General features: G+C 49.9%; 1 protein-coding gene across 3 annotated transcripts in view; it reads right to left on the bottom strand.

Moving 5' to 3' along the window:
- The window catches only part of HEG1 (heart development protein with EGF like domains 1), a 99940-nt gene that overhangs the window by 41689 nt on the left and 36808 nt on the right, over nucleotides 1-21443 (bottom strand). For 2 of the 3 annotated variants that reach the window (XM_059687602.1, XM_059687604.1), the window contains 7 exons: nucleotides 19664-20017; nucleotides 18311-18658; nucleotides 13864-14106; nucleotides 11841-13187; nucleotides 9754-9870; nucleotides 8949-9068; nucleotides 3224-3327 (listed from right to left, as the gene is read on the bottom strand). In XM_059687602.1, the coding sequence (XP_059543585.1) occupies nucleotides 3224-3327; nucleotides 8949-9068; nucleotides 9754-9870; nucleotides 11841-13187; nucleotides 13864-14106; nucleotides 18311-18658; nucleotides 19664-20017 (2633 nt within the window). The remainder of the gene's footprint in view (nucleotides 1-3223; nucleotides 3328-8948; nucleotides 9069-9753; nucleotides 9871-11840; nucleotides 13188-13863; nucleotides 14107-18310; nucleotides 18659-19663; nucleotides 20018-21443) is intronic. The other variant, XM_059687603.1, reaches the window with a different exon arrangement.

The raw sequence follows: 21443 nt of genomic DNA, 5'->3' as shown, positions 1-21443 counted from the left end.
GTCGTTAACCGCGAGCTAGACAAAAGCCTTAGGGCTGGAACCGATTTCCTATTCTCGGTGTTAAACGGGCATTTTCCAGCCATCAAGTTATCAGCAGGGGGCTTTAGGAGGAGGGTGTCCTCTTTGTGTTCCCTTCTTAAACGCCTTCCTGCTCCTATTCTGTGGCCCCGCGAGTACAAAGGGAGAGAGGCAGATAGTGAATCAGTGGGGCAAGTCTTGGCAGGGGCGGATGTTCTGAGCAGCGCCCTTGGATGCAAAACATCTTCAAAGCGGCAGATCTCTTCTAAGACCCAGGGTTTCAAAAAACTCCGAGGCAACTGTTTATTTGGACTTCGCACAGTGAGCGAGCCTCACGAAACGGCTGGTTCCTTTCTGCGGCCCCAGGTCTGGCAGGCCCCAAGCAGGCCCCTCCTGATGTACAGCGGGTTGACCCAACTCAAGCATAGGTCCCGCGGCAAACACGGGCAATTACATTACGTGGGTCAAGGACCCTTTTGTTGAGAGCAAATTAAGAGTTACTCTGCCTGTTTGCCTTGTGCCCTCAGAGAGAGCAGGAACCCCCTCAGGGTGTAAAGAAAGCACCAGGCCTGCTTCCCTGTCCCCCCCCTCCCCCCCGCCCCACTTTGGGGCCAGGGATTCCTTCTAGGCAGCAGAGGGTCTCAATACCTTGGGCAGTGCAGACGCACCTGGCCTCACGGCCCATGTGTCAGGTACATCTCGCTCTTCAGAAGAAGGATTCAAACAAGGATGTTACCAGACCTTTATGGCTTCGTATGGCACTGCTTTGTATTTTGATAGGCAGTGATTCATTACTAGCATCAGTTCTTAAGCTTTCCCCTCCCAGGTAAAGACAGAAGTGGCGCGTTTCAGAACAGAATGGCATCTTGGGAAGGGTCCCTTGAGTGGCTTCTCTAGTCACTGCCTAAATCTCCACTATTTCCTGGGGGGGGGGTGTCACTTCGCTAATAAGTGATGGGCTGATACTGGGTCCAACTTAACAAGTCAGAGCAGCCTCGGAGCGCTGTGTAATGGAAGGTCTGCCCCCGTGCACGGCGCTCTCGGCCCTGTGCTATGTTACAAGGAAAGACTGACCAAGAGGCAGGTGTGGTGGGGTGACAAGAATACCAGGTATAGGGTTAGAAGACGTAAAAGTAGACAAAAACCTGCCATCTAGTAAGAAATTAAACCCTGCCTCAAGAGAGGTCTGGCCTTAGGCTCCTGGGAGGCAACCTCTAAGCCTTTGGAATGGCCTGCCTTTGTTTAGCCGGGGGCCTGGGCCACTCCAGATCGTCTAACAGCATGATTGATTCAGGCTTTGAGTTATAGGGTAACCCCTGGACCTCCAGCGGGGCTGGGGCCCGAGGTCAGCCCTTCGGGCAGTTGCCATGTCTAGGTATTGGCTCTAAGTTAGTGCATGTGCTGCTGAAGCGAGCACAACATATTGGCTCTAGACACCAAGACTCAGGTGAGCTTCCCTGGCTGGCACACTCCATGAATATTGTGCACATCATAGCCCAGAGGCATTAACCCTGTTCGTGGCCCCGTGGGGAGAGGACGGCCAAAGCACCGCATCTGGAACCCTCCGGGGCCCTGTCCCACGCCTCTCTTCCTTGGCTGGCTGTGACCTGGACCCGTTCACTGTAATGAACCATAACCGCGGTGTAACAGCTTCAGGCGCCATCTGTGAGTCCTAGTGAATTGTCAAATCTGAGGGTGGCCTGGGGATCCCTGAATTTGCAACTGGTGTCAGGCCTGAGGATGGTCTGGCGGCCTGTTCCCTAACCTGGCACCTGCTCAGTGTGAGCTCAGGCAGCATCGTCAGCTTCCAGGACCTCCGTTTTCCATCGGTCACGGTGTCAGAATACCTTAGTGAGGCACCTGTCACACCCTGTCAGAGCAGAAGCGCAGGAGATACGGAAACAGAACTGCCATCTAAAGTTTGCAAATAAATTCCACAGTCCTGTAAAGTCCTCGAGGTTTTGGCTAGTACACTAACTCTCACCCATACGGAACAAGTAAAACTGAAATCAGAAATAGACTGATCTCTAAAACTTATTTTAATGGCAAACTTTGGTTTTCTAGACACTAAATCTTAGACTCACATAGCAGCCAAGAGGCAAAATATACTGTTTCATTTCATCTCTTCTTTCTTCCTCTCCATTTTCTTTCTTCCTTCCTTCCTCCCTCTCTCCCTCTTTCCCTCCCTCCCTCCTCCCTTCCTTCCTTCTTGTTTCCCTGACAAAAAGTAAGCCGAGAGGGAAAGAAGAATCAAAGGCCCCTCGATAATCTATGTCAGTGGTTCTCAACCTTCCTAATGCCGCGACCCTTTAATACAGTTCCTCGCCGAAACCGGTTTGGCTCAGTGGATAGAGCGTCGGCCTGCGGACTGAAGGGTCCCGAGTTCGATTCCAGTCAGGGGCATGTGCCTGGGTTGTGGGCGTGTCCCCGGTGGGGAGTGTGCAGGAGGCGGCTGATCGATGTTTCTCTCTCATCGGTGTTTCTGGCTCTCTGTCTCTCTCCCTTCCTCTCTGTAAAAAATCAGTAAAATATATTTAAAAAAAATACAGTTCCTCATGTTGTGGTGACCCCCAATTTCATTGTTACAAATTGAACATAATTAAAGCATAGTGATTAATCACAAAAACAATGTCATTATATATGTTTTCCGATGGTCTTAGGCGACCCCTGTGAAAGGGTCGTTTGACCCCCAAAGGGGTCGTGACCCACAGGTTGAGAACTGCTGCTCTATGCAATGAATCCTCCCCCTGGGTAATCAGGACTGACTGCTCCGCTTTGGCACTCCCTTAAGGAAAAGGGCGCTATCCTCTCCATGTTCCTAACCCCGAGAACGTCACACAGCAGGTCAACGGCAGGAGGGCCAGCAGGATGCTCTGGGTCTTTCCTCTTCACCAACAGCTTTCACAGGTTCACGTCACCTACATGTCTGTGCCTGTCAGTGTGCGCATGGAAAAGAACCCGCAACCCACCGACAAAGGCTGCCGGCGAGGACACGTTCGAAGAAACCCTCCTCCTGGGGTCCACTGCCTCTCCACACCGCCCCCTGGCTCGGAGAGGCCTTTATTCTACCCTGAAGTTTACCTTCCAAACGTAACAGACACAAACAGCCCGGAGACACAGCTGACCCCCAGGAGGCTCCCAATCCCAATGAAATCTATTCTAGAAAACAAAGGCCTAGAAGTAAGATGCCTTTCAGAAAACTTACCGTCTTGGTGACCTCACTTTCAACTTCATGTAGGTCCGAAGGTTTCTCCACGGTGGAATTAGGAAACGTTTTCTTCAATTTAAACTCTGTCACAAAGGTTCTAACTGAAAATAAAAACATAACCCGTGAGGCTACACGAGAGGTTGACCTACACACGGCTGAGTGCCTGTAAATTTCGAGGTGGCTTATCCCACCTCGAAGACCATCTCTGTGCGGTTCTTTCTCCTTGAGGGTGGAGACCACCTCCCCTCTCTGGGCGCCTCTCCGTGACGGCGAGCACCTACTGAGCTGAGCTGATGGCTCAGACTGAGTAACTCTGTGGGTGAGAGACTCCAAGGAGCCCTTTGTGTGGAAGGGAGGGCTGCTGAGAGGAGCCTTCCTGACATCTCTCTAGCGGCCTTCCCATAATAGATGCCCAGTAAAGCTGTGACAAAGAAGAAAGATGAGCTGGCCGAAACTACATAATCCCAGGAGGGAGACATGGGGCTAGACACAAAAAGTGCTCCTCAGGCCCCATAATGCTTTATTTACTAGAGGCTCAGTACATAAAATTTGTGCACAGGTAGTGTCCCTAGCAGCTGCCGGCTGTCAGCCAGGGCCTTCATTCATTCCGCGCCACCCCCTGGTGGTCAGCACACGTCATAGCGAGCGATCGAACTCCCAGTCGGTCAAACACCAAAGGGGACACTTTGCATATTAGGCTTTATATAGAGAGAGATTTCAGAGAGGGAGAGAGAGATAGAAACATCAATGATGAGAGAGAATAATTGATCAGCTGCCTCCTGCATGCCCCACACTGGGGATTGAGACTGAAACCTGGGCATGTGCCCTGACTGGGAATCGAACTGTGACCTCCTGGTTCATAGGCCTACACTCAACCACTAAGCCACACTGGCCGGGCATAGCACTTTAGAGCAAGCATGTCAAACTTATGGCACACGGGCCGCATGTGGCCCACAATGAATATTTTTGCAGCCCAGCCAATATAATGGTATGTAAGAAACCGGTATGTTTTAATAAAAATTTCGCAACTTAATTTTTACAATATTCTGGTATACATAATTATTAATAATGAACTACAACATTCGCTAATGGCTGATTACTATCATTGTGTTGCATTCATTTCCCTTACATGCCTTACTCACAGGTGCACCATTTCTCTCCACTAATACAGTGGGGCCTTGACTTACAAGTGTCCCGACTAACGAGTTTTTTGAGATACCAGCTGTCTCTCGGCCGATTTTTTGCATTGAGTTGATAGAGTAATTTGAGTTAATGAGCTCCTTAACAAGCTCAGTCTCAGAATGAATTAAATTCGTAAGTCAAGGCCCCACTGTACTAGCAGCAAATATTTTAGCAGCCGATTGCCACGTCATTAGTCTTGTACTGACTTGTTTGGTGTGAGCAGCAGGAAATATTTCGCTTTCAGAGAATAAGAAAAATAGGTTTATCTGCATCGTGCTTATTACTTTGTGCAGTTATTCAGTGTCTGGTAAGTTAATGTTTAAGAAAAAATATTAATTTTTATTAAAATGTTCTATTATTTTATGTTAACAATTACTCATTTATTTCAGCCCTTTGTATTCAGCATGTCTCTATTGAAATAAAACTACGTTTCTATGAAAATTGAAGCTTTTGTTCTTTTGCGGCCCACATAAACTTAAACCTTGTTTATTTGGCCCGTTAGCCCTTGAGTTTGACATGCTTGCTTCAGAGAGAGGAGAGCTCTTGCACTCTAGGTCTTTCACCAAGTCGACAAATCCTCACGTTCAAGGGCATGCTTAGGTTTCCTCTACTCCTTAGAGTCACCCCATCAACACCTATTCCTTTTGTTCAGAGGAAATGCCCACTTTATCACTGTAACTTCCCAAGGTTGCGCAGCTCCCAAGAGCCAACATGAATATTGAACTTCATGTGTGCCCATCTTCCAAGTCTATCTACACCTCAGCCCTCCGAGGAATAGCCACGTCATTAGTCTTGTACTGACTTGTTTGGTGTGCGCAACAGGAAATATCTGCTGTTCTGAGGACAATCACGGTGCTACAGAGAAAGGCTCCAAACCTCTGTAAGGGGGCCCCACTCCAGGGGGCCGCCAGACTCCACGATGATAAGCCACGTAATGGAACGACCCATGTTCAGGATAATGTGGGATTCATACACGAAAGAGAGCAGCCCCACTTTCAAGGCCCATGTCACTCATAAAATAAAATTCTAGTTAACATCAATTTGTGCTGATTGGGCCTGAGGGGAATGGAACTTACAAATGGGCAGGCAACCAAACATTAGTACCGACTGCTTTATAACTGGCTCTTATCTTCTTTTATATTAAATTCCTATCGTCCCTTCTGGACAGGAAAAAAATAATAACCCGAAACACAGAAACCCCTGAAGCTGCTTTTTCACAGAAAGCTTGCTTGCTGAATTAAGAAAAAGGCCCACAAATGAGCCAGGGAAAACATTTAACATCTTATACTTACTGTCTGAAGCCCTTAATCCTTATTTAACATCTTTTTGCTTGTTCTACAGTTCAGTGGAGCCAGCTGCTTAGGACTCTTTCTGAGCAGCAGGGAGCTCTTTGAAACATTCTTGGCCAAATGAAAGCATTTCAGCATGCTCTAATTTGCATGTTCCTCTGATGTTTATGAACAATGAAGTTAAATGACTTGAAAAGGGAAAGATGATTGTTAACACAATCGACCCACTCTCCTCCCAATACTGGTGCCCCTGGGACACTCCACACACAGGCTTCCAGAACCGTCATCTGCTCCTTCATCTTTACATCTCACAGGTCCAGGCTTACATCCAGACACTCAGTATAGAAATATACAGGTTGCAAATGCTAAGTACACAAATCTCTTCTAAATCACGACAGCAAACGTGACCTCCACTTTCAGTGTGAATGTGCACGTGAAGATGGCATCACATGGCATCCTCCCAGCCCCTGCACTCTCCCTGGCACACAGACATCCTCATGCCTGCAGTTATATCACCTGGCTTTCAGGCAACTTTAAAAAAATATATTTTTATTGCTGTCAGAGAGGAAGAGAGGAGAGAGAGATAGAAACATCAATGATGAGAAAGAATCATTGATCGGCTACTTCCTGCACATCCTCTACTGAGGATCAAGCCCACAACCTGGCCATGTCCCCTGACCATGAATTGAACCGTTACCTCCAGGTTCATAGGTCAACATTCCACCACTGAGCCACACCAGCCGGGTTAAGGCAATTCTTTACTTCAAATTTAACTATTGATTTACACAGGTTATTGAAATGATTTTTTTTAACACCCATACTTATTCCTTTGTATTCAGAGTAGTTTATTATTTTCATTGCTTTCAATTCTAGACCAAGTGGCCCAAGAGGCTAAAGACTAATGTTAAATGATACCTCCTGTCTGGAGGACTCTACCATTTTCTTTTCTTTTCTTGGAGTGCTCCTGAACACTACCATTTTCAACACTAGCTCAAATACATTATTTTATTTGATGTTCACAATAAGCCTGAGTGGGACGCAGACCAGGGGGTAACCTGGTTTTACAGATGAGGAAATTGAGGCTCAGGGGTCATGGGCTGCAGGTGGTGGCCCTGGGGCTGGCAGCTGGGCATCTGCGTTCTCGGACAGGTGTACTTTGCACACCGCTTCCGAACAAAATCATGTTCACCTTCTCCATTCCTAATCCAAAACTCCTGGCTTATAGGGTGTAGCTAAAGGGAACAGGTTCCCCAAAAGCAAATAAACTATTAGAACAAGAGGAATTCTGGATTTTGACTGGTATCTATATTCCTAGATTTTTCTTTCTTTAAATAATGCTTTGATTTAACCCTTGTATTTTAACCAATTTTCAAAATCCTACCATTAGTTCAGTAGGGTAGCAACTGTTGAAATAAATTTCTAGGCCCAAGATGGAGCTGCTCCTGCCAGGGACAGCTTTCATGTAGGCTCTGCTGGGCCAGAAACACCATGTTTCCAGCCAGCCACTCTCCAACACCAAGCCAGCCCTGAGCTCTATACTTATTTCCTCGTTCCTTAATTTTTCTAAATAAGGTCAGATATGCAACCCCCGCCAATTACACCCTTTTCCCCCCTCGGTCCCACTTCTAACCTTCTGTAACACTCGCTCTTGCCCACAGTCCCTCAGGAGGAGTGCTCCGCGCCTGGGAGGCCCTGCGCTCCCCTCCATGGGTGGCTTCCCTTGAATAAAGAACCTCACACTCGTTACTAGTTGTTTTAGTTTTGTTGTTTGACACAACCTTCTAAAAAGTCTGATGATTCCCCTTAGCCTATAGGCCAGTGATGGCGAACCTATGACACGCGTGTCAGAGGTAACACGCGAACTCATTTTTTTGGTTGATCTTTCTTTGTTAAATGGCATTTAACTATATAAAATAAATATAAAAAATATGTCTTTGTTTTACTATAGTTGCAAATATCAAAAAAATTTCTATATGTGACACGGCACCAGAGTTAAGTTAGGATTTTTCAAAATGCTGACACGCCGAGCTCAAAAGGTTCGCCATCACTGCTATAGGCAATAGGAGTTCATGCAAATGATATTTTCAAAAGACAAAAAAATCCGTTCTGGCAAAAAAATTTACTGAGTACTTTCTGTGTGTTAAGTATCACACTGGGTGATTTAAGATGGTTCAAAGATGAGTCACTTTACCAGCCAGTTTCCTTACTGAGCTTAGATAATAACTCGATGTTCTTCGCTTCTAATTTCTTCCAGTTATGTACTGGGCTTGGGCATTCCAATACAGGGTTATACACCGTGTGCAAGAAAGCCCTTACAACTGACACAGTATTTTGGGACAGGAGGAACGGTAGGCTGGAAACCTGGCTTCCAATCAAGCAATTGTGGACACCTGGCCACTTAGCGCCTTGTCAGGCCTTGGTCTCCATGTGGGTTGTTTGTTTCTTAATCTTAAAGCAGTGAGTACAGCTAAAATCAACCAGCTTCATGAGTCTTATCAAATTAGGAAACAAAATGTGATAAATTGCATGGTACAAGTATGGCAACAGCTTTGTAAAAATATATCTGCCTGTGGATAATAACATGAAGATTGTTTCTAAAAATGAAAAGAATGTGTGAATTTGGTAGGATAATTAGGGTTTTTCTCTCTCTCTAAAATGTATTTTTTAAACAATAGAGTTAGAATATTCTTTGATGTGGACATATTTTTTTTCTAACTGCAGGGTGAAATGGTGAAGCAGTTTATGCACAAATGATGGCATGCTTATGCAGTCACTAAGAAGTTTGTATAAAATCTATAATAATAAACGCATAATATGCTAATTAGAGCCAACATCCTTCCGGACAACCTTCTGGACGAAGCCGAGGTTGCGAGGGAAGCCCGGGTCCCGGTGCCAGAGGGAAGCCGGTGCCAGCCGCCAGGGAAGGGAAGGCCTTCTCTTGCACGAATTTTGTGCATCGGGCCTCTAGTTTTTTACTAACACGGGAAAGTATTTAAGATGTAAAATGTGTACAAATATCACATGATTTCAACTATGTAAAGATATAATGCACACTAAAAAGGTTTCATAGAAGGTGCTATCTCTCTAAGTGGTGGGACACGAGGCAGCCTCCGCTTCTTTCTCTCTTCCTTAAACTACAGCTCAGACAAATGTTGGTTTTCATTAGGGAGAAAAGCAACGTTACTTTTTATGTCACTTTGCAAAATATAGAGTGGTGTAGAAAGAATCCCAAGATAGACTAACTCTCTTACCCAAATTGCATATTCCCTTTTCCAGCTGGTACCCAATGGGGCATCTGCAGGTGAAGGATCCCTGAGTATTGTTGCACACGGCCAGGGGCGGGCAGGGGCTGGAGAGGCACTCATTCACATCTGCAGAGGACAGAACACAGGCCACACTGAATCCGTATCAGACAGCAAAACCATAACCCAGCACAGTAAGCGTGGACTAAGGGCCCAATGGCACGAGGTGTAGTGGGGCCCCAGAGACCAGTAGGACACTCCCCTCATTCCCAAGGGGCTACCAGCCTATTAATGGTGGAGGCTGCCATGCAGACAGCTAACTGTAAACACAAGGCAGGATTTGCAAGTACAGAAAAAATAGCAGATTTTAATGGAGGGGAGGATTAAGACTGTTTCTAGCTGTAATAGCATCAACAATAAAAAAGAAAAAAAAGACTGTTTCAAATGATATCTGGACTAAGACTAGAAGAACTTTAATAAGCAGGTGGAGATGGGTGGTGGTGGTGGGGGGTGGTTCTAGGCTGAGGCACCAGCACAGTGGAGGCCAGAAGAGCAAAGCAGAGGGGTGCTTGGGGAGCTGTGCAGGGCCCAGTGTGGCAGGAGTGTATGGAGCCCACAGAATGAGGGCAGATCGTGGAGACCTGCCAGCCTCGCTGTCCGACATTATTCTGCAGACGACAACGAGCGTGTTAACCTCAAGTCAGCAGGGCATCAATTTAAAAATCTTACTCCCCTGCATTTGGAGAAAAAACGAGCCTGCTGCCTCCCGATGTGCTACTGCACTGTAGACCCCGGAGATGGCTTTTCCTCTTACCCACACTGCAGTCCTCCCCTTGCCAGGAAGGTGAGCATACGCATCGATGGCCACGGCGGGCGGGGTCCACAACGCATTTCCCATCGTGGAGGCAAGGGTTAGGGGCGCAGCTGTTCACTAAAACACATTCCAGGAATAGAGCAGTTAACCGCACAGCAAATGTAAAGGCAGCCCTCGGTAAATATTTAATCCTCCTGGCTAATATTTGATCCTCACTTATTTCTGTTTACTTGCCCTGAAAGGCCACAGTACGAACACAGAGTGGGTTCCCGAGAGGGGCGACTGAGACGCGGTGGGCCTGGGTTCCGGCACTCGCTGGTGGGCAGACACGGCGCCGGACAACCGGACCCTGAGCGCAAGAACCGGTTCACATGCTGCTCACGGGTCACTCCGCTCAGGACAGACGATTACTCTGCCTCTGTGATACTTGGAAAATTCTACTGGAACTAATGCCCATTTAAAACACATATTAAGGGGAAAAGGATCCCTGGTCACCCATCCTCCTGCAGCAAGGTTTCCCTGTATCCGAAAACCTCACAATGCAATAACATGCGGGCCTCCACGTGCTGTGCCCTCGCTTAGAAAACCGACTGGAGGTGAGCATGACCGTGCCAGCTCAACGAGCCCTGTAGGGTTCATCTGGACCCAGGGATGCTCTGGCTTCAAGGTCACCTTGGACTCCCAGCTCCCAAGGGCAGTGGCCACAGCTCTGTGCTTCGGTCTGTGTAACCTGCATTGTCACGCTCCCTAGTCAAGGTTTCTGACATATACATAGAAAAGCCAGTTCCCACAAAATAACTGCATCGTCTCCAAGGAGAGAATCGGTGGTAGGATGAGAAAAAGAAGGTGGAAGTCAAGGTCTCTAACTCCAAAAGAGTGACCCCGAAAACCGATGGGCTCACCCTAAAGATGGTGCTCCTGCCTGCGCCTCGCTGCTGCTCTAATAGACCTGAAATCAGCCATCTCAGCTCAGCAGCGACCAGCAAGCACTGAGCCCATGGGTCCTGCTGCAGAATGCACGTCACCAGCCAGCAATGACGCTAACTCCCACCCACAGCTGCCACTGCAATGGCCACAATCAGCAAAGGGAAACGGTGCGTAGCTGGCTGCTGGAAACAAAGCCCTGTGAACTCTGAAGCAGGGGAAGGATCCAGCTTTCGTTTCCCAGAGCCGCTGGGATCAGAGGGGGCACCGAGCCTCATGGCACCGTGGGGCTGGCAGGCGGGGCATGACCCTCCAGCCACCAGACTGCTGACAGTCCCTGCTGTAGTCACCACAGAGCACTTTCTATAGGGCATCATCTCCATTTCACCCCATCAGCACCGGCAGCTGGCCTTCCTGGGTCTGGACAAGCCACATGTATAATTTTAAACAGGACATCAAAAGACAGATCGTCTTACTTCTACCTTTCCTTACATGACAGAGTCATGTGTGTACCAGGAACTTCACGATAACCTCAGGCACAATGCAGTCACTATGGGACAGATTAGTCCGTCACCATCTTATTGAACATGCCCACCTACCCTCTTCCCCCACCCCCCCGCCCAACACACACACATCTACCAACCAGCAACATAATCTGAGGGACACCAAGGGGCCAGGGCTTCCCCTGGACCAAGGGAAGCCTCCCTGGTGACTGTGGAGCCACCTGCCCGGCTCAGAAGCGCGGGCTCTGACCGGGGAGCAGCCCCCGATGCACTCCATGCCTTGGCCAGGCCACCTAAAGCTTCTTGACTGTGTTCCCTCTACCCTCCCGCCCAGCATCGCGGCCGCCCCGCTCCAGGAGAGTTAAGGGCGTGCTCGGAAAGCTCTTTCAGTTACGGGACATTACAAGCGGCTGCTCTGCTACACCGTCTACTGATGTCGCCCAGCCAGTGGCATCCTCTCCTCCTGTTTCGGGAGGAATTACGTAACTCAGGGGTGAGAAGATTAGGTCCACGGTGACATTACTTTATGCTTTAGGTGCTTCTACAGGAAGCACTGGAGATCATCCAACACTGTAACACTGTGCTGTTGCCAACAGCAGCCGCTGCCGCACACCCCACGCACCCCCGCCCGCACTGAGTGTGCCCGCGTGACTGTGCTACCTGAGGCTGGAGACGACCGTGCCGGGGGTGACTGCGTGCCGCGCTGAGCACGGGAGGTGGTGGCCAGGGGAGACGACACTTCGGCTGGAGAAGCGTCCGTGCTCCTGGGAGAGGGAGTCGTCCTGAGGAAAGGGGGAGCGGGGATGTCCCCTTCGGAAACGCCCGGCTCTGTGGTCAGTACTGTTGCTGATGTGGGTGCACTGGTCAGGGAGCTCCATCGGGTGGTGTCACCGACAGGCGCTCGGCTCCTTTTGGTGGTAACGACGACTTCTGTGGAGATCCGTGGCGCTGGCATTTCAGGGCTGGTCGGCAAGAACCGTTTCCCAGCCGTGGTCTGCACTGCGGCGGGGCCAGCCATCGGAGTGGCTGTGCTTGATGAGGGGCTGGGGGTGGGCACGGGGGGAGGGGGCGTCTTGGGAGTGGTGGCTGTCACCGCTGGCGTGGTCCGGGCCAAGCGGGTGCTTGTGGCTGGAAGGGTTGGCTCCGTGGAGGACTCTGTTAAAGCGGGGGCCACGGGGATCCCCGAAGCAGAGCTCACGGTTTCAGCTCCGGTGGCCTCTGTGGGCAGAGACTCCCAGCTCGGGGGCTTTGATTCGGTGGCCACGTGTTCGTGGTGTGGGTTGCTCTGATTCTCAGGATCTGCTGTTTGACTGCGGGAGAGCGTTGGCACCGACGATGCCACTGTTGCCGTCCGAACTGGCGTCACGGGAGTGTCCCTGGCCCTGGGCAGGGCCAACGTAAGAGATGAAGGCGAAAGGGTTGCCTGGGACACAGACACTGAGACGGGGGCAGGGACTGTCAGGGATCCGGGCGAAGGGGGTGGCGAGGAAGGCAGAGGTGTGGGCGCGTCGGGGGTGGACTCCCGTGGGTGAGCGGAGGCCCTGGTGGATGATAAGGTGGAGGAGAGGGGCTGGTGGGGCTGTGACACTGAGGGTGGGGGCAGCGGGAGCCCCGACGAAGGGGACGAGTCACTGACGGATCCAGTTCGTGTGCCCAGGAGGTCCACGGTGCCCGACGTGTTCACGGTCGGGGTGTAGAATGGGAGGTGGGCTGGACGCAGGCCCAGTGACTCCGTGGCAGGAGGAGCCCCTCCGTAGGAGGGGACGTTACTTCTTTCCGTCTGAGCCTGAGAAGAGGGAGGACCGCCCGAACGTGAAGAGTTTGAGATCTTCCCAGAAGAGGTCGAGCTCTCCCTCGCGTCCGGGGCTGAGCTGTTGTCTGTGATGGATAGCAGCGCTCGCTCCCCTTTGGTGAAAGTGGAGGAGACGTAGGTGTGGTCTGTGTGGTGGCTGGGAGGCCTCCGTTCGGTGTCTGTGCCGCCCGCCGGATGGTAGATCATTCCAGTGACTGCAAAGGGAAAAACCAAAGTTAGGTCAACGGAACAAACAGGCAAACCCCTGGACACCCACTGAGGACAGACGGCCCGTGTCCGATCTGTGAGCGCCGGCGGGCGAATCACTTCCTTTGGAGACGCGGTCTCCAAGGCGAGCTCTCCGAGAGGCCGCGCAGAAGGCAGGCAGGGCCTGCGTCTGAGGGCAGGCTCCCCTCCGGTGGGGAACGCAGTGGCAGCAAAGGAAATGGTAAGAAAAGAGAAGTGGGGCCAGGGCCCAAAGAACCGGGAACAGGCCCAGAGTCCTTCCACAGGCCTTTCTTGATAAAAGCAAATGGGTATCTTAAAAGCTCTTAAGACCCCAAATAGAACAATTGTTATGTCTAAATGGAAAAAGGAAAACCCTCCCAACTTTCCATTCTCTGAAGAATGAGAGATTTCTTTCCCAGGAGGCTGGCCTGAGCCGCAAAGTGGCTGTTCTCTTTTATCTAAGCATCCTGGCAGACACCACTGGCACATGCCTTAGGTAAGTGGGGGGTGAGCTGGGGAGGGGGGGAGGGGGGAGAACCCAGAAAATTCTCGTCCTAAAGAGCTTGTAAGGTACTTGGGGTGGATGCGAACTTAATCATTCTGGGACCGTGAGCAAGCTGAGAGATGAGCTGAAGGAGAGCGGGGAGGGATCCAGCACATCACCTCCGAGAGCCTTCCCGGCCGCGGTCACGTTCCCATGTGGAGTGGCGCTCTCTGCTTCTCGGGGTGCCGTCTGGGAGCGCCCCTCATCCCCGGAAGTCCGGTTGGTGACAGATCGCAGTGTGCGCTCCCCGTTTCCGGTGAAGGTGGCTGAAGTGTGGGGGCTGTGAGCGCGGGCTCCGGGTGTTCCCTCGGACCCCTGCTGTGTGTCGGCACTGACTCCCAGCTCAGGACTATCTTCAGTGGCTACAAGATTGAAAAGGGGAAGACAACACCACAGGATTTCACTCATATGTGGAACGGAATAAACAAAATGAACTACAGTGGGGCCTTGACTTACGAGTGTCCCGACTAACGAGTTTTTCGAGATATGAGCCGTCTCTCGGCCGATATTTTGCTTTGAGTTGCGAGCTAAAATTCGGGTTACGAGCCAGCTTCAGATACCCCACCGCTAGTTGGCGCAGCGAACGTCACAGTGAACGCCACAACATGAGCCCAGCATCACGTGTCTCACTCGTTCACTTTTGATCTGACATACGAGTAATTTGAGTTACGAGCTCCGTCACAGAACGAATTGAACTCGTAAGTCAAGGCCCCACTGTAATTGCAAAATAAAGACAGACACAGATAGAGAGCATGCTGACAGCTGTGGGGGAAATGAAGGGATGTTGAGCAAAACAGAAGAACTCATGGACCGGACAGCACTGTGGGGATTGCCGACTGCTGGGAGGAAGGGGGCGGGAGGAAGTGAAGAAGGGCCTAGGGGCGATTAATGGTGATGGACAGAGACTTTCACTTGGGGTGGGGAACACACAATACGGTGAGTGTACAGATGATGTGTTGTAAAGTTGTGCACCTGAAACCTGTATACTTTTGTTAACCAGTGTCACCCCAATAAATTCAATAAAAAGGAAAAATTTAAAAAAAAAAAAGAAGATTGAAAAGGGGATGACAGGTCAGTGCAGGGGGCGGGGGTCAATGCAGGGGAGACAACAAGGGCATGGACTTGAGTCTCAGGAATATGATCGTTTCCTGGACTACGTTAGCCCGAATGCTCCCTGGGTTTCCTCGGGGTCTTTATCTGAGGAAGCCGGGCGTGCGGTGTTCCTGCAGACGCCTGTCAGTGACGGACACGCGGGAGGCGCCGCGGGTCAGCATGTGCAGGGGACCTGGACTCATGGGAAGGTTTGGTACTTACGTGAACAGGATCAATATTGGGTTTTGCCGGGCGATACATAATAAACAGAGTTTGTGTCAGGGACATGGTGGTGGCTGCGGGGGAGGTGAACAGTGGGCAAAAGACTAACAATCCTACTGGGGCTTTACACCTTCTGATGAGACCGAGCAGGGAGCCCACATGACCCCGAAGGCTCTCACCTCCTGGTAGGACCAGTGAGGTGTGGCCTGACACATCCATGAGAAATGGTATGTGATCAGAGGTTAACGGTAGGCTTGGGGTGTGTGTGTGTGTGTGTGTGTGTGTGTGTTTTGGATGCATTTGTTTTATTTTCTTGGTGGGGATGGAATAGGGACAGGTGATGCGTGAATAAATATCCCTTTCTTCCTTTTTCGGGCATGGAAGTGAGGATCAGTTTTTCTTGGCCTAACTACTCCATAATCTGGCTCTATGAGAGAAAACAGGCTCTTCTCCTGGTTCTTATGTTTATTCCCAGACCAGACTAGCTCTTGCTGCCCCATGGACACACCCCAAAGGAAAACGAAGGTGAAGCTGAGGGTTAGGTAGGTTCACCTCGCGAGAGGTCTGCCTTCACTGAGGGACAGGAGTGAGTGGGGGACAGGGGTGCACAGGGCCTGGAGCAGCACCCAGCACCCAGGAGCCAGCACCCAGGAGCCAGGGGAGGAGGTTGCTTGACTCGGACTGAAGGGCTTGGGGGACCCATGGAAGACCCGCCGGGGAGGCTGGAGAGCTGAGCGGATTGGAGCACAAGTTCCCGAGGAAAAGCAGACAGGGCCTGGGGTGGGGAGGCGGAAAAGACCTGTCAGACAAACATCAGGCAAACAGCCCCATCAGGCTGACGGACACCCCCGTGGAGTCATGACCTGGAACAGGGGCTCCATCTGAACCCAGAAAGGAAGCTGGAGAGCTCCGAAAGGCTGGCTGGCAGAGTCAGCTCGGGCGATCAGAGGAAACGAGATAAGGCACCGTGTCAACCGCAGGGGAGCGGTCTCAGGAATGAGGCTATTCCGTGTCCAGCACTTTATAACCAACCCCAAGACCTGCCCGACTGTCTACGAGGACCAGCTGAGCAAGCGCTGCAGAGCAAAGGGTCCTGAAGGGAAGGGGAAGGAAAGGCTGCAGGTTTGAAGAGGGACAAGCTCCTGGTTTGAAAGGGGACAAGTCTGAGCCCCACAGTAGTGAGGGTGGAAAATGATCCCTTGGTTCAGGAGACAGAGAGTGCATTTTCCATGCACAGACATAAAAGGGCACACGGGGATCCTCCACCCATATGTGTTTTCTCACATCACATCACATCACATGAGTCGTTACCACATGCTAATTTTCCTCATCAATTAGGATGGGGCAAATGGAGACGTTATTTATTATTGGTGGTGAGGAGGTAAGACTTTAAACCTATTATAAATTTAACTGATAGGTTAATGCATTTTTGCTTTAGTCAGCATACAATTCACATGGATAAGGCTGCTGATAATAGTTTTTAAAAATTACCCAAAAACATTATTAGGAAGGAAAATGAAAAGTTTTCTCACACTGATAAGTTGGACTTCATCAAAATTAAGAACTGTTGTGCTGCAAATAATGCCATAGGAAGTGAAATGATGACCCAAAGAACGGGAGAAAATGCCTGCAAATCATCCTATATAATGAAAGGCTAATATGCAAATTGACCGAATGGCCAAACAACCAGTCGCTATGACACGCACTGACCACCAGGGAGCAGACAATCAATGCAGGAGCTGCTCCCTGGTGGTCAGTGTGCTCCCACAGGGGGAGCGCTGCTCAGCCAGAAGCCGGGCTCACAGGCCGGCAAATGCTGCAGTGGTGGCGGAAGCCTCTCCCGTGTCAGCTGCAGCGCTAAGGATGTCTGACTGCCGGCTTAGGGGGGCCTAAGCCTTCAGTCAGACATCCCCCTGAGGGCTCCCAGACTGCAAGAGGGCACAGGCCAGGCTGAGGGACCCCCGCTGAGTGCATGAATTTCATGCACTAGGCCTCTAGTATATCTGATAAGGGACTGGCAGCCAGAATACACAAAGAACTCCTATACCTCAAAAAAGGACAAATAACCCCATTTAAAAATAGCCAAACGATCTGAATGCACATTTCCAAAGAAGATATACAAATGGCCAATGAGCCCATGAAAGGCTGCTCAGCTGGAAAATGCAAGTCAAACCCACAATGAGATACCACAGCACACCCATCAGGATGGCGATAGTCAAAAAAAGATGGGCTATAACAAGTGCTGGTAAAGATGCTGAGAAACTGAACCCTTGCACATTGCTGGCGGGAAGATAAAGTGGGGCAGCCACTTTGGAAAAGAGATGGACAGTTCTTCTAAAGGTTAAATAGAGTTACTATTTACCCCACAATCCAAGAGAACTGAAAACACAAGTCCACACAAAAAAATTAGCACTAGGATGTTCGCAACAGTATTATTCATAATAGCCCAAGGATTTTTTAAAAACCTACACATCTATCAACTGATAAAAAGACAAACAAAACGTGGTACCTCCATAGAGAGGACCACCATTTAGCCATAAAAAGGAGTGGAGAACTGACACAGGCTACAACACAGACGGACCTTGAAAACATGATGCTGAGTAAAGAACACTAAAGGCTACACAGCATATGATTCCATGATTCCATTTGTAGAAAATGTCTAGAATAGGAAAATCCATGGAGACAGAAAACAAATATGTGGTTGCCAGAGGCTAAAAGGAGGGGAGAATGGGGAATGACCTCTGGCACCGGGTTCCTTTCTGAGGTGATGGAAATTCTTCTGGAAGTAGATAGTAGTGATGGTTCCATGACTTTGTGCATATACTAAAAACTACTGCACCGTACGCTTTAAATGGGAGAATTGTGTAGAATGTGAATTATATCTCCCTAAATCGATTACAAAAGAGAGTTTCCCTTGATGAGTGCCTGGATAGGGGGTGAACTGTGGGACTGAGGCAGGTATGAGGGTGTGAGGTGGGCTATAGGGAGTGGAAGGATGTGGCCAGGGAGGTCCCTGGGCTCCCTGTGGGAGGGGCAGGTGGCAATAGCAACTCTGTGGAGATGTACCAGGAAAAACTGGGGGCCATGCAGGTGTATGTGTATTCACCAGCTGGAGGAGGGCCTGGGACCACTGACACTAGAGGAGACTGTGGAGCTGTTTCACTGGCGCCTGGCCTTGTGGTGCTGCAGAAGACCTCAGGCCTGGCAAGCCCTGTCCCCGCCACGGGGCCCAGTGTGCGCAGGGGAACTCACTCGAGCGTTCACCGCGCGGTGCTGAGGACTCCAGGCTTTCTGAGGAGGAGGAAGACGAAGGCTCGGTGGCCGGCTCGGCGTCGCTCCCTCCCCCCAGCACGGTGTCACTTCCTCTCGGCTGTGGGGCAGAGGCTGAGAACTGGGTCAGAACGGAAGAGTTCACAACTCCAGGGTAGGAAGTAGAGCTTCCTGTCACATCTTCAAATGTCTTGCTGTTGGTCAAGATCCAGTGTGCGGTGCTCTCTCCAGCTCCACCCAACGGGACTGACCCAGCCACAGGCTCGGTCCGAGACACGGGGCTCCCATTCTTCTTATCAGAGCCGCTGGCCTGCTGGGGTCCTTCCGGGACTGCAAGGTGTGGGGGGAAATGCCGTTACATGGATGTGAAAGAGACCCTCCACCACTGAGATGTGAGTCCCCTCTAAGGAACGTTCCCTTGAGGAGGATCTTGCATAGAATTTATTATATGTGTAACCTGACATGCATTTTCATTTTCTAAATAATTAATTCAAAGCTCTTCCATGTCCATAAGATAGCAACACTGAAAATAAACGTGATGAAGAGGGGAGCTCTTAACCTGCATGTGCAAAGCGGCAGAAGGGCCTGTAGGCTTGAGTATTATATTCTCTTTCCCCAAAGGGGGTCAAGGGAGAGAGGGCATTATGCCCAATAAATACAACACACCTCAACACAGGGCTCGGGCAGAACCCTTTTCCTAAAACAGTGCTATTATTCATACAGACTTTTCCAATTTTGCTGTAGGAATTTGGGGAATATATTTATATCTGCACCATGTGTCCTGACAATCCATAAAGTAAGTCAAACTAGTTTTAGAGAGGCCACCTCTCATTGGAGACAAGGCTGCAGTGACAAGACCCACTCAGCAGTGAAGGGTCCGAGGCTGAGGTTGCAGCTCTGCCTAAACCCCTCACCCTTGGTTTCGTCATCTACAGAAATGTAGGAGGAATGTCTGCTGGACACACTTCACACTGTTTCATAAGGTGCAAATCACAGTGTGATGACATGATCAACTAGAGTAAATATGATATACTATGTGCCATAGAAGGCCTGGAAGCCATCCCGTAAGAAAATCCAACAATGTATTTTTTTTTAGTCCTCACCCAAGGATATCTTTCCATCAATGTCACAGAGAGAAGAAAGGGGGTGGGGGCAGGAGGGGGGGAGGAGAGAGAGAGAGAGAGAGAGAGAGAGAAACATTGATTGGTTGCCTGCCGTACACTTCCCTAGATATGTGCCCTGACCGGAAATTGAACTTGAAACCTTTTGATGATGGGGTGATGCGCCAACAATTTCTAAATGTCTATAAGAGATCAAGCAAAATTGAATACTTACCTGGGGAATCATTTTGCCAAAATCCCACTGTGATCTCAGAAGATGTAAGGCCAAATCCATTTTCTGTGGATGACTCACTGAATTTCCCATCCCCTAGACTCCTGGTTATTCCGGTGTTTCTCCTCAATTCTGCCTCAGATGGTGAAGAATGAACTGAAGCTGACGTTGGGGTAACTTCAGTGTCCTCAGAGAAACCTTCTGTCTCGTTCAGCTGTCCCGCACTGACAGCTACAGACTGGGTCACCCTTGGGACACCATTGGGGAATGTCGTGGCAACCTGCACACTCTTTGCCCAGCTGACCGAGGGGCTTTGAGGAGCAGTGGAGTTGTTTAGCTCTTCCGTACTTCCAGAAGCTAAAATGGAAAAAAAAAAAAAACAAATAAAAAACACACACACACACGTTTCAAGACTCCTGGGGGGTTGGAGGGGGGGGGGCTGTATCTAGATATAAATCATGTCTATTACATTTGGTAAATAGATCTAGATCATGTGGAACTGACAGAGATAAACACATTTTTTGTTGTTGTTAATCCTCACTGGAGGATATTTCCCCCCCATTGATTTTAGAGAGAGTGGAAGGCAGGGGGGAGGGAGAGAAGAGAGAGAGAGAGAGAGAGAGAAGAGAGAGAGAGAGAGAGAGAGAGAGAGAGAGAGAGAGAGAGAGAGAGAGAGAAACATCGATGTGAGAGAAACACATCAATTGGTTGCCTCCCCCATGAACCCCAACCAAGGCAAGGAACCCGCAACCCAGGTATGTGCCCTTGATCGAAATCGAACCTGGTAACCTTGGTGAATGGGCCGGTGCTCTAACCACTGAGCCCTGGCCAGGGCTGCCTTGGCTCCTATAGAGGGAGAAACTAGTGCTCTTGAATTCAGCTTATAGCTTATATAGGACAAGCCATTGTGGTAAAGTACAGGTTTTTGCTTGCTTTATTTTAGCAGCCGCAACCTTATGTTCAAATGCTATTATGGAAGAAAACCCATACATACAAAACGAATGCAATGAGCCGTTCCCCGGCACCCAGCTCCAGGTCTCCACGGAGGAGGCCTCGGCTCTGCCCAGCAGGAGCACCGCCCAGAACAACCATTCGCAGCCTGCCACCACCAAGGGTTCGCTATTATTTCCCACCGCCGGGCAACCAGGAATCTTATGGTTTGAAAGACTAGGGACTGAAATGCATTTATTAAGTAAGAGAGTTTCTAACCAGCAGGAGCACGTCCTTGTTACCCCGCTGATTTAATTCCAGCCCAAAGCAAACAGGCTCCATTCTTGTGCTTCACCTCTTCAGGCACTGGAGGCAGCTCCCAAGTTTACATTCTACAAGGTTCCCTAGGAGATCGAGGACTCCAGGCTGGGAACGCTTTTTCTGATGAGCCGATGGCAGGGACTGGGTTAATCATCAGGAACCTCTACGAACTGTATTATACACCGTTGTTCAAAACGCACGGTCTGCCCGGGTCGCTTGCTCACAAAGAACGTTCCGCAGGGCACCCTGGGCACAGGCCCCAGAGGGCACGCCGAAACCCTCCCTCCAAACAGGAATCGCCTGCAGGAAAGCTTGGGAAGTGGGACAAAACATGCAGGCGAGATCCAAAGGCCAGAAAAAAAGAGTGTCATTTTTCTTTCTCAGTCAAAAATAATGAAAAGGAATCTATACCTTATAATGCAAGGGTTCAAGCTGTTAAGTATGACCCAGCAAAGAAAAAAGAAAGTTCTCATTATAAATGTTTCCATGAAGGCCAGTCCTATGTGCAGTTCTGACCAAAAAGCGCAAATAA

The sequence above is a fragment of the Myotis daubentonii genome, chromosome 3 (assembly GCF_963259705.1).
Source record: "Myotis daubentonii chromosome 3, mMyoDau2.1, whole genome shotgun sequence".
Lineage (NCBI taxonomy): Eukaryota > Metazoa > Chordata > Mammalia > Chiroptera > Vespertilionidae > Myotis > Myotis daubentonii.
The sequence above is the reverse complement of the archived record's forward strand: the minus strand, read 5'-3'. Positions and strand labels throughout refer to the sequence as shown.